This window comes from Chiloscyllium plagiosum, unplaced genomic scaffold (assembly GCF_037043375.1).
Source record: "Chiloscyllium plagiosum isolate Xiang-an unplaced genomic scaffold, Cpla_swu_hap1 HiC_scaffold_6, whole genome shotgun sequence".
NCBI classification, from domain to species: Eukaryota; Metazoa; Chordata; class Chondrichthyes; order Orectolobiformes; family Hemiscylliidae; genus Chiloscyllium; species Chiloscyllium plagiosum.
This window is the reverse complement of record NW_028270144.1, coordinates 99,792,127-99,805,862: the sequence shown is the minus strand read 5'-3', so window position 1 is coordinate 99,805,862 and position 13,736 is coordinate 99,792,127. Positions and strand designations below refer to the sequence as shown.

General features: G+C 43.0%; 1 protein-coding gene across 1 annotated transcript in view; it reads left to right on the top strand.

The window, feature by feature from the left end:
* LOC122550807 (SMAD family member 5) overlaps positions 1–1,271 on the top strand; it is a 47,163-nt gene extending 45,892 nt beyond the window's left edge. Inside the window, exon 8 of the mRNA XM_087988285.1 lies at positions 1,154–1,271. Coding sequence (XP_087844411.1) covers position 1,154 — 1 coding nt within the window. The 3' untranslated portion in view covers positions 1,155–1,271. The remainder of the gene's footprint in view (positions 1–1,153) is intronic.
* The last annotated feature ends 12,465 nt before the right edge of the window (positions 1,272–13,736 follow it).

Below are 13,736 nucleotides of genomic sequence, written 5' to 3'. Positions count from 1 at the left end.
ATGCGGGATGCCAAAACAAGGGGGTACATTTTTAAGGTGAGGTGAAAGATTTAAAAATGACATGGGGACAATTTTTTTTTACACAGAGGGTGGTTTGCGTGTGCAATGAACTTCCCAGGGAAGTGGTGGATGTGGGTACAGTTATAACGTTTAAAAGATTTTTGTATAAGTACATGAATAGGAAAGGTTTTGAGGGATATGAGCCAGGAGCAGGCGAATGGGACTAGTTTAGTTTGGGATTACAGGGAATTCTCCTAATTTGTGATTTGTGGACTTCCATTTATAAAGCAAGTTCCTGTTCGCTGTTATACAATTCTACCCCCGACACTAGCTGAACAGCGAAACCCAACCTAAGGATCCTTTGTTTGTGAAATACAAATTCAGTGTGATCAGCTAAAACAGGAATGCAATCGGTGTTGCAAGCCTTGAAACTTAGCGTGAAACTGGGAATTGTAGTCTACGTTTAGAAGAAACTTTACTTCAATCTGGGGGGCGAATCTTGAGGACTGGACTTCCAGATAAGCATCTGATGTGGTCAGTCAGCTTGCATGCTTTCTGGTGAAGAGCTTTGTGAAAGGTACAGTGCTGTAGTCAGTGATTTTAGTGTTAAATCTACTGTATTATTTCATTAAAATATATGATTTAAAGATTTACTTAGACTGTGCTATCATTTGCATTAAATTACTTATTTTGTTTCAATATTTACTAATTTTTTTGGTGGCCTGCCCCAACCTTGTTTTTCCCATAGGCCCCATTATTTATATTCTGTTACATGGCTTTGTATGGTAACGCAACTATTACATTATAGGAGAACTATCTGTATATTTGGCATGGACTGGTTGGACCGAAGTGTCTGTTCCTGGGCTGCGTGACTCTGTGACAATGATCTTTAATTGTAGGTTCTCAGGATCTGCACTGTGTGAACCAGTGCCTGACGTAGCTCAGCACCTTCAGCATGGCAATCTGCACTTGCTGCAGGGAAATATTGAGTTCAGAAAGTGGATGGCTTCTGGTTTTTATTTCTGAACTTCTCCTATGTGCCCCTCTCTTCCAACGCCAGACCAAACAGTCAGCCTCCAGATCACAGCCATCAGCGACTGATAACTGAAAGTTAATGACAATTATGTCAGCCATCTTCATGTCTTGCTTGCAGGTGAACTTGTAATGGAGGAATGGATACCCAAGAAGCCATGATCCAGTAGCCAGTTCACCATGCAGAATATCTTTGTGTATATGGCTTTCATCCATCCAGTCATCGTGATTAAACCAGAACACACATTATTGACTTGGCAATGTTTGTACGATGTTGGAGTTAGAATAAGGGTCACTAACCACTTTGTCCATTATAGGCTTCTCTTGTAACTTTATATTTTGTCCTGTGTCTTGTTGGTTAGTTCTCCAGAACACTGCTTCTCAGGACAGTGACTGGGACATTCCTGGCTAGTTTCTTCTTGTTGCTGCCCTTGTATTTTTGGAATTTGAACCTGGTACTGGAAGGAGTACCTCAAGTATTAGGATGGCAGTAGGGGTCTGGCAAGCCTTGGATGGGGAGAAGCCTGAGCCCCCAGTTGGGTCCAACATTACTAAGATGTGAGTCAGTGAGGGGGGCTTATTGGTGTGTCAGTGACTGGAGTGGAGCAGGAGAGGAGTTGGGCAGACCCAACAGTGATGGAGGAGTGATTCACGAAGAGGGGCTGCTCAGTTAGTTAGTAGGGATGACAAAGTGACAGAAGAAAATGTGAATGAATGTGGGGGAAGAGGGTGAGAAGCTGATGAGTGTGTGGGGATTGGGGAGAGGATTTTGGTGGGGACAAAGTGCAGAGCATCAAGGGAGCAGTGCATATGCAATGAGAAGACAGATTGTAAGTAAACTATATTATATTTGGAATGCTGCAAGGGGCATTTTTTTGTTGTTGAATAATTTCCAAATCTGAACTCTGCAGTCCTGCCACATCCAGTCATGAACATTTGTGAACTATTAAACAAGTCACTAGAAGAGGCTACACAAATATCCCTGTGCCTAATGATGGAAGAACCCAACAAATCAGTGCAAAAGATGAAGCTGAAGCATTCCCAGCAATTTTCAGTTGGACAATTTGAGTGGATGATCTGTCTTGCCTCCTCGAATGGTTGCTAGCATTACAGATACCAATCTTCAGCCAACTCTATTAATTCTGCATCATACTTTTTTTAAAAAGTCAGAGGCATTGGATACTGCAAAGGCCATCGGCATTAACAACATTCCAGCAACTTGCGTTCTCCTAACTAAGCTATTCCAGTACAGCTAGAGCACTAGCATCTACCAAACAACGTGGAAAATTGTCCAGGTGTATCCATCATACAAAATGCAGGACAAATCCAACCTGGCAAATTACGGCACCATCAGTCTATTCTCAAGCATTAGTAAAGTGGTGGAAGGTGTTATCAATAGTGCTATCAAGCAACACCTGCTTAGCAATGACCTGCTCAATGATGCCTGGTTTGGGTTCTGTCAGGGTCACTCAGCTCCTGACCTCATTATAGCCTTAATTCAAACATGGACAAAACAGCTGAATTCCAGAGGTGGGGTGAGAGTAATATGCCTTTGACGTCCCAGCTGCATTCGACCAAGTGTGCCACTAAGAGCCCGAGCAAAACTGGAATCAATAGTAATGGGGGCAAGCTGGTTGGTGTCATATCTGCCATATAGGAAGACAGTTGTAGTTGGAGGTCAGTCATCTCAGCTCCAGGAAATTTCTGTTGGAATTCTTCAAGTCGTGTCTTGGGCTCAACCGTCTTCTGCTTCACCAATAACCTTTCCTCTATCAAAAAGTAGTGATGTGCAATCAATGGCAAACAATGTTCAGCACCACTTATGACTCCTCAGATACTGAAGTATTTCATGTTCAAATGCAATAAGATGTAGAAAATATCCAGGCTTGGGCTGACAAGTGGCAAACATCATAAATGCCAGGCTATGACCATCTTCAGTAAGAGACAATGTAATACTACCCCATGACATTCAATGGCACTTACCATCACTGAATTCCCACTATCAACATTCTTGGTGTTACCATTGATCAGAAACCCAACTAGACGCACTACGTAAACACAGTAGCCACAAGAGCAAGTCAGGGGCTAGTAATACTGCAGTGAGGCACTCACCTCCTAACTCCTCGAAGATTAGAGTCAAGATTAGAGTGGTGCTGGGAATGCACAGCAGGTCAGGCAGCATCTGAGGAGCAGGAAAATTCCTGATTCTCATTCTTGATGAAGGACTCCTGCCTGAAACATCTATTTTCCTCCTGCTTGGATGCTGCCTGATCTGCTGTGCATTTCCAGCACCACTCTAATCTTGACTCTAATCTCCAGCATTTGCAGTCCTCACGTTTTCCTAACTCTCCAAAGCATGTCCACCATCTAAAAGTCAGGAACATAATTGAATACTACCCACTTGAGTCAATGGGTGCAGTTCCAACAACACTCAAGAAACTTGTCACCATCCAGGGCTGACTAACCTGATTGAGTTTTTTTTTGAAGAAGTGATTAAAGTTGATGAAGGCAGAGCAGTGGACATCGTCTATATGGACTTGGTTCTTGACAAGGTTTTACATGGTAGATTGGTTAGCAAAGTTAGATCGTGTGGAATACAGGGAGATCTAGCCATTTGGATACAAAATTTGATCTAAAGTAGGAGATAGAGGGTGATGGTGGAGAGTTGCTTTTCAGACTGGAGACCTGTGACCAGCGGTGTGCTGCAAGGATTGGTGCTGAGTCCATTGCTTTTTATCATTTATATAAATGATTTGGATGTGAACATAGGAGGAATGGTTAATAAGTTTGCTGATGACACCAATATTGGTGGTATAGTGGACAGCAAGGAAGGTTACCACAGAGTCAATGGGACCTTAATCAGATGGGCAAATGGGCCAAGGAGTGGCAGATAGAGTTTAATTTAGATAAATATGAGATACTTCATTTTGGTAAATCAAATCAAGGCATAACTTTTAATGGTGAGGCCCTAGGGTGTGTTGCCTAATGAAAAGACCTCTGGGTGCAGGATCATAGCTCCTTGAAAGTGGAGTTGTAGGTAGACAGGGTGGTGTAGGAGGAATTTGGTATTCTTGCCTTTATTGGTCAGCGTATTGAGCGTAAGAAGGTCATGTTGTGGCTGAACAGGAAATTGGTTAGGCCACTTTTGGAATACAGCATTCATTTCTGATGTCCCTGCTATAGGAAATATGTTGTTAAACATGAAAGGGTTCAGAAAAGATTTACAAGGATGTTACAAGGATGTTGCCAGGGTTGGAGGTTTTGAGCTATAGGGAGAGGCTGAATAGGGGCTATTTTCCCTGGAGTATTGAAGGCTGAGGGATGACCTTATAGAATTTTATAAAATCATGAGGGGCATGGATAGGGTGAGTATTCAAGGTTTGTCCCCTGGGTAGGGGAGCCTAAAACTACAGGATATAGGTTGAGAGGGGAAAAAATTAAAAGGGACCTGAGGTGCAACTGTTTCATATAGAGAGTGGTGCATGTATGGAATAAGCTGCCAGAGGAGGTTGTAGAGGCTGATACAATTACAACATTGAAAATGCATTTGGTTGGTATATGAATAGGATGGATTTAGAGGGGGATGGGCCAAATGCTACCAAATGGGACTAGATTAATATGGAATATCGGGTCGGCATGGACAAGTTGGCCCAAAGAGTCTATTTCCATGCTGTACATCTCTATGACTTTATGACAAAGCAGCCCACTTGATTGGCACCACCGTAAGTGTCTTCACCCTTCACCACTGATGTTCAACAGCAGCAATATGTATTGTCTACAAGATGCACTGCAAAAATCCACTGAAGATCCTTAGACAACACCTTCTAAACCACGATGACTTCCACCTCAAAGGACACGTGCAACAGGTAGATGCACGTGTCCGCCTGTAAGTTCCCTTCAAAGCCACTCACCATCGACTTGTATTGCCATTCTTTCACTGTCTCTGGGTCAAAATCCTAGAATTACCTTCCTTAGAAAAGTGCTTGTTAACCTACCACATATGAACTTGTTCAAGAAGGAAGCTCACCACCATCTCAAGAACAACTAGGGACGGACTATGAATGCTGCCGAACCAGCAATGCCCAAGTCCCATGAGTGAATTAAAAAAAAGATCCTGAGAAAAATCATTCTAATATTGAATGAATAGTGAATTTTACACCACTCCCTCCTGTTCCTCCTTTGTCTTTCCCTCTGGGTCAAAGCTGACTTGCTTCAATTCTGCTGGGGTAGCTTCTATGGTAGTTGAATCAACCTATCCTGGAGCCTCAGACTCTGCCACAGGTTGGGGAGGTGGTGTTTGATGAGGTCAGTGGGTGGAAACCAGCTGAGTGTGTGCATTCTTTCTGCTGTTTGTACTTGGCCTCCATGTCTTCCACTCGGTGAAGTTTAAAGTGGTTAGTGTCTTCACAGATGCATCTTCTCCAGTTTGTGCTTCCTAGGGCAAGTGATTCCCACATGTTGGTGGGGATCTTATTTAGGGAGGCATTCAGAATGTCCTTGTAGCATTTCCTCTGCCATCCTAGTGATTACTTAATATTGTTTAGTTTGGAATAGAGCATTTGTTTAGGGAGACTTATTTTAGCAAGCCAACAATGTGTCCAACCATCACAACTGGTGGTGTGTGACCAGTGATTCAATACTAGGGATATTGTCCCAGGAAATGATGCTCATATTGGTACACCTATCCTGCCAATGGCTTTGCAGGATTTTGTGAAGGCAGCACTTATGATAACTCTCCAGCGATTGAGGTTTCTGGTGCATAAGGTCCATGCTTCTGATGCATACAGTGGGTTGGGGACTATGATTGCTCTGTAGGCCATGAGCTTGGTGCTGTGTTTCAACTCTTGAATTTTGAACACAATGTTCCTCAGGTTTCCAAAGTCTACAGTGCTGCACTGGAATCAGTGTTGGATTTCATCATCAATTCTCTCATAAATACCTTCTTAGCCATCCTAAGGGTGGCACAGTGGTTAGCACTGCTGCCTCACAGTGCCAGAAACCCAAGTTCAATTCCCTCCTCAGGGGACTAACTGTGTGGAATTTGCACATTCTCCCCATGTCTGTGTGGATTTCCTCCAGGTGCTCCGGTTTCCTCCCACAGTCCAGAAATGTGCAGATTAGGTGAATTGGCCATGCTAAATTGCCCGTAGTGTTAGGTGAAGGGGTAAATGTTGGGGAATGGGTCTGGGTGGGTTGTTCTTCAGAGGGTCGGTGAGTGTCTCCTCAAATTCAGCCGCCTATAAAAATCCATCACCATTCTCCACCTGCTTCACGATAGCATGCAAGCCATGATCCTCACCTCTGGATCTACCACAGAACCAGTACAGTATGAATGCAAATTGATGTCAAACAGCATGCATCATTGCACTAACCATCTTCTTTGCTCCAAAATTCCACCCTATGTCCAGGTAACTCCCAGGCAGAGTGGAGCTAACCTACAGTACAAGAGGAAACTGTCCAACCTCCATTGCCTCCAGGCCAGTACCATGACCACCCCAACTTCTATCATTGAACTTCAGTATACCAATAATGCTTGCATGTGTACACACGCGACCTAGAAACCATAGTCAATGCATTCAATAAGGTTTATAGATTAGATTAGATTACTTACAGTGTGGAAACAGGCCCTTCGGCCCAACAAGTCCACACCGACCCTCCTTGAAGTGCTCTCCAGCTTCTAGATTACTTCTAAGTCTTTGAGCAACTCTCATTTTTGGCTTTCAGTGGAGTAGGTCCTTCAGTACTCTGACCATAGATGGCTTTGATTGTGCTGAAGAAGCAAAGTGCATCATAGTTGTTGGTGAGTTGCTGAGTATCCTGTGTCTTTCAACACACCATCTATTCTTCTGGTCACAGGTTCCTTGTTGCATCTTGGCTTTCAGTTCTCTGTAGGCTTGCTTTTTCTTGTTCAGGCTTTGGTGGAGCTGCCAGTTTAGAAACACCTTACATTTTATGGCCTGTGGGATCCTGGATCTCCTGATCATTCTCGATGATCCAGTCTTGGTATTTCCTGGTTGAGAGGCTGAGCGTCTTCGCACAGGTGCTGATTCTGGTGATTATTAGTGATTATTATTATGGACCAGGTCCTGTGGATACTCTTCGGCTCTGGCACGTTGGTTGTTGCCTGGTTGGCTGTGAGGCACACCCTGAGTAGGTCTTTCCTCTCTGGGTCTTTCAACCAGCAACATTGAGTCTCCTGCAGCAAAGTTCTTTCTACTTTTGCTGCTTTGGGACCATGTTGGTGGAGGTAGTAGAATGGATTAATCAGTGGTTGGTCCAGCAGTTGTTAACTCCAGTCATTGAACGGTTGATGTGGACATCTGTGCAGTGTCTCAATTGAACCATGATGTAGTCTATTAAGTGCCAGTGCAGGGGTGTTGTAATGAGGTGTTGTGCTTGTTCCTCTGATGGAAGAGGTATCCATTATGATGAAGTCTTAGGCACTTCATCAGGAAGAGGACTCCATCATTAGAGTTTGTCTTCCCTACACCACCTTGCCTCACATGCTTTTCCAAAGGTTTGCATCCCTCCTGACTCTTGTATTAAAGTCAGTGAGGAGAATGCACTTGTCGCCTTTGCGGATGTGGGACAGTAATTGTTCAAGGTTAGTGTCAAATGCCTCTTTTGACTCACCTGTTGCATCGAAGGTCCAGTTGTAGACACTGATAATTATGATGTGTTGCTTTTGGATCAATGTGAGCCATAGGATCCTGAGTCTGTCACTTATCCCACAGGGGGATTTGTTGAGATGTCCAACCAGTTTGTTTGTTGAGGCAAATCCAAACCCACATTCTTATTCTTTCTCAGGTTTGCTTTTCCAAAAGAAGGTGTAACCATCACCTTGCTCTTTAAGTTGGCCTTCTCTTGCCACTTGTATCTAGCTCAGAGCAGTGATGTCAATGTTAAAGGTGAAATGTCAATTCTTTGAGAGCATGACAGAACACTTTATCTAGCAGGGCGATTTTCATGCCAGAGTGGGAACAGACCATGATGCATAACTCTCCTGCTTCAGATTTTGTTGCCATTTTCTCCAATGAAAAAAGCAGGCTTATGGTTTGTTAGGACAGTGGCGACCTTTGACTTTATGACATACTGGCTTTTGTTGCTGTATTGTGGCCAACTGGCTTGTGATTGCCAGTAACAGAGGGAAAGTTGTTATAATTACAGGTGGTCATAACACTGCACAAGTTAGATCCCAAAATGAAACTTAGCTTTTTAAAAACGTGTTTATAACACCTGGGTATGGTTGACATGCCAGACCTGATGTACCCTTCCATTAATGCCCAGAGGGAAGTAAAGAGTGAATCACATTGCTGTGTATCTGGATTCACACTTAGGCCAGACTACGGAAGGATATTCAATTTTCTTCTGTAAAGGACATGAGATTTAACATACCGTAAGTTTTATTTCTGCTATTTTCTCACCATGGTTGTCTGTCAGTTTATTCCAATGATCTTCACTATGCATTCATGCAAGCTCCTCCATCGTAACAAGGCTAAGGAGCTAGTTCCAGCAAAGAACAAGTCAAGAAGTCCTCAACAGCAGAGCAAGGCTGTGACCAAACAGAATGTGAAGATAGAAGAAGGCTGTAGTGTGGATGTGGCCCAGTTCTCAAGGTTTGCCTTGCTGCTGAATTCAGCCATTGTGATGATGATGCTCCTTTAACAAGGTTAGGTTGTTCTTGGTTTCTCTTTCATTATATCATAAAGACCTAGACTTTGAAATGCCTGGGGTTGATCGATTTGAGAATGCTTTCAAGTTTAAAAAAAACACGTGCACTGATTCAGTATGTGGATGTACCTCCTAGAGAAGGTGCAAAACTTGACCTACTCTTGGGAAATAAGGCAGGACAGATGACTGAGGTGTCAGTGGGGGTGCACTTTGGGGCCAGCAACCATAAATCTATTAGTTTTAAAATAGTGATGGAAAAGGATAGACCAGATCTAAAAGTTGAAGTTCTAAATTGGAGAAAGGCCAATTTTGACGGCATTCAGCACGAACTTTCAAAAGCTGATTGGGCACAGATGTTTGCAGGTAAAGGGACGGCTGGGAAATGGGAAGCCTTCAGAAATGAGTTAACGAGAGTCCAGAGAAAGTATATTCCTGTTAGGGTGAAAGGAAAGGCTGGTAGGTATAGGGAATGCTGGATGACTAAAGAAACTGAGGGTTTGATTAAAAAAAAGAAGGAAGCATATGTCAGGTATAGACAGGATAGATCGAGTGAATCCTTAGAAGAGTATTCTAATCCTTAGAATAAAGGCAGAAGGAGTATACATAAGAGAGAACACAGGAGGGCAAAAAGGGGCCATGAGATAGCTTTGGCAAATAGGGTTAAGGAGAATCCAAAGGTTCTTTACAAGTACATTAAGGACAAAAGGGTAATTAGCGAGAGAATAATGCCCCTCAAAGATCAGCAAGGCGGTCTTTGTGTGGAGCCACAGAAGATGGGAGAGATACTAAACGAGTACTTTGCATCAGTGTTTACTGTGGAAAAGGACATGAAAGATACAGAAAGTACGGAAATACACAGTGACATCTTGAATAATATCCGTATCACAGAGGAGGAAGTGCTGGTTGTCTTAAAACGCATAAAAGTGGATAAATCCCCAGGACCTGATTAGTTGTACCCTAGAACTCTGCGGGAAGCTAGGGAAGTGATTGCTGGGCCTCTTACTGAGATATGTGTATCATCGATAGTCACAGGTGAGGTGCTGGAAGACTGGAGGTTGGCTAACGTGGTGCCACTGTTTAAGAAAGGTGGTAAGCCAGGGAACTATAGACCAGTGAGTCTGACGTCGGTGGTGGGCACGTTGTTGGAGGGAATCCTGAGGGACGTGATGTACATGTATTTGGAAAGGCAAGGACTGATTAAGGATAGTCAACATGGCTTTGTGCATGGGAAACCATGTCTCACAAACTTGATTGAGGTTTTTGAAGAAGTAACAAAGAGGATTAAATGAGGGCAGAACGATGGACGTGATCTATATGGACTTCAATAAGTCATTCAACAAGGTTCCACATGGGAGACTGGTTAGCAAGTTAGATCTCATGGAATACAGGGAGAACTAGCCATTTGGATACAGAACTGGCTCAAAGGTAGATGACAGAGGGTGGTGGTGGAGGGTTGTTTTTCAGACTGGAGGCCTGTGACCAGTGGAGTGCCATAAGGATCGGTGCTGGGCCCTCTACTTTTCATCATTTATAGAAATGATTTGGATGTGAGCATAAGAGGTAAATTTAGTAAGTTTGCTGATGACACCAAAATTGGAAGTGTAGTGGACATGGAAGAAGGTTATCTCAGATTACAACAGGATCTTGATCAGATGGGCCAATGGGCTGAGAAGTGGCAGATGGAGTTTAATTTCAATAAATGTGAGGTGCTGCATTTTGGGAAAGCAATTCTTAGCAGGACTTATACACTTAATGGTAAGGTCCTGGGGAGTGTTGCTGAACAAAGAGACTTTGGAATGCAGGTTCATAGCTCCTTGAAAGTGGAGTCACAGGTAGATAGGATAGTGAAGAAGGTGTTTGGTATGCTTTCCTTTGTTGGTCAGAATATTGAGTATAAGAGTTGCAAGGTCATGTTGCGGCTGTACAGGACATTGGGTAGGCCACTGTTGGAATATTGCGTGCATTTCTGGTCTCCTTCCTAACGGAAAGATGTTGTGAAACTTGAAAGTGTTCAGAAAATATTTAAAAGGGTTACCAGAGTTACCAGAGTTGGAGGATTTGAGTTATAGGGAGAGGTTGAATAGGCTAGGGCTGTTTGCCCTGGAGCGTCCGAGGCTGAGGGGTGACCTTAGAGGTTTATAAAATCATGAGGGGCATGGATAGGATAAATAGACAAAGTCTTTTCCCTGGGGTGGGTGAGTCCAGAACTAGAGGGCATAGGTTTAGGGTGAGAGGGGAATGATATAAAAGAGACCCAAGGGGCAACCTTTTCACGCAGTGAGTGGTATGTGTATGGAATGAGCTGCTAGAGGATGTGGTGGAGGCTGGTACAATTGCAACATTCAAGAGGCATTTGGATGGGTATATGAATAGGAAGGGTTGGAGGGATATGGGCAGGGTGCTGGCAGGTGGGGCTAGATTGGGTTGGGATATTTGGTCGGCATGGACGGGTTGAACCAAAGCGTCTCTTTCCTTGCTGTACATCTCTATGACTCTATGACAATAAAAAGGGAGTGGCCAGTTCTCCCAGCTCAGCTTTTCTCTGGTTTTAGCAGTCTGGCTGTTCACTGAAAGCAGGCAGTCAGATTAAGGTTGCTGGTTGAAGAAACAGCTATATGCAAGAAGGAGTTCATGAAGCCATCTTTCTGTGTCTCCTGTAAGACCCTGTGTTTGATTTTACCTTTTTTGCCAAGCAGTGTTTATGGGGATTGTTGCAGGAATTTGGAACAGCATGATTAACCTGGGATAATCTGTTGGGCTTTCAGATAGGTAAAGTTATTCTATATTCTGATCTCTTTTGTTTGTGTTTCATTCAGTAATCTTGTGAATAAATTGTTTTGTTTAAAACTAAGTGGTTTGACCAGCTGCATGACATCCCTCCTGGATAATCCACCTCACACCTGCTTAAAATAACTAGCAAAGTTAGGGTCTGGGTTACTTTCTTGAAATGTTTTTAGGGGGTCTGGCCTGATCTATGATAGCCATCAACTGCTAAGATTATGCAGAACTCAACTGCGCACTTGAATCTTCACTGTAAACAATGTCCAATACAAGCCATCACATGAAGTCCCGTAGTGAAGGTGGATTATTGACAGGGGCAAGGCTGTGATATCTGGGGGGCACACAGACAACTGTGGATGCATGGTGGTCATTGGGCACCTGTGTTGAGACAGGGGAACCTTCCAGGACCTGTTTCAGTGAATGAGCAAGACCTCTTTAGGATATCCTATGCTCAACCTGAAAGGAGAAGTGGCTAGAAAAGGTGCCTGTCCACTTACAGGGCATGGAAATTGTACCCAATGAGATTACAGTCCTTGTGTCCAATCACTAGCAAGACATAAAATGGATATCACTGCTCTTAGCAAAATCTAGTTCATTGGGGAGGGGCAGATGAGGAAGGCAGATGGAGAGTATACCTTCTTCTAGAAAGGGAAGTTAGACTGTGACCCCTGCATTCTTAGAGTCAGCTTTGCTATGAAGACCAGGATCTTTGCTTTGTTCTCTAAACTCCCTCTGGGTGTCAACGAGAGGCTGATGACCTTACATCTACATCTCAGCCATATCCAACATGCTACTGTCATTAAGATTTCCTCTCTAACTTTAGCTTCTGACCATGAATTTAACGGGAGTTGACTCTGATCTTGATAGTGTCCTTGATTCCATCCCGGCCTCCTCCAAAGGGCTTCTTCTTCAGCCAATTTGATTCATTCCATGTGATATCTGGATCAAGTGGAGGCACTGAATATACAAAGGCTATGAGCCCTGATAAGTTTTCAGTGCTGTTGCTGAAACGTTGTGCTCCAGAACTTGTTGCTCTCCTTACCAAGCTATAACCTTAACATCTATCCGACACTGGAAAATCACCCAGGAATGTCCTGTACACACATACACAGAAATCCATTCCAGCCAATGCCATATCAGTTTCTTCTCAGTCATAAGTAAAGTGATGGAAAGCGAAAATGTTTTTCCTCACATCACCTGTAAACCTTTTGTCTCTTACCTTAAGTCTATGCTCCCTGGTCATTGATCCCTTTGTCAAGGCGAAAAGTTTCTTCCTGTCTAATCTATCTCCACATCTCATAATTTTATCCAACTCAAATCATATCTCCTCTCAATCTTCACTGCTGTAAGAAGAGCAACTCCAGTCAGTTTGATCTGTCTTCATAACTGAAACTCTCCAACCCAGGCAACATGCTGGTAAATTTCCACTGCACTCTCTCTAGTGCTAGCTTAAACTCAGTGCTTTGACTAATAAAGGCAAGTATTCCATATACATTCTTAACCATTTTATTCATCTGTCCTAATACCTTAAAAGACCAGTGTAGATGCATATCAAGATCCTTCTTGAAGCAATTTCTGATTTTGTTTTGGATTTTTAGCATCCAGAACTTTTTTTCCTCTCTCTCTTTCTTTCTGGTTCCCAGGGTCCTCCCATTCATCATGTATTCCCTTGTCCTAATCGTCCTGCCCAAGTGCATCACCTGACATTTATCTGGATTGAATTCCACTCACTACCCTTTATCTGTTTAAAGCCCACTTTTAACAGCCCAGTTACGTAGTCTATTCCATATGAACAGCTTTTCAGTTCTTATTGGCTTGTGCCTATCTGCCACAGGAATGCATTAGGTGAAGTATAAAATACAAACTGTGTCAGTGAGAATGGTGGTACGGTTATCATTGTCAGGCAAATTCTCAGGAGCATTCTTATATTCTTAAGGTATTTTCTATTCCATAGATGTTCTGCTTATAGACTCCATTTGAGTGAATACAGTGTGATGATTATTTGATATAATGCTGTAGGTCAAGAAATGATCACCCAACATGTTAAAAATACTCCTGCTTTCCACAAAAGCCAGTGTGATCATCCAACAAAGACTTTATATTCTTTATAAGTATTACCAAGCATTTAATTCATAATAGTTTGACTCCAAATTATTTCCTCAAATTATTTTCCTTGTGAATCATCCATGTAGCTGCTTCAAACTTCTGTGTACAAGCAGTATGAACAGATTTTGCATAAATTGCATATCACA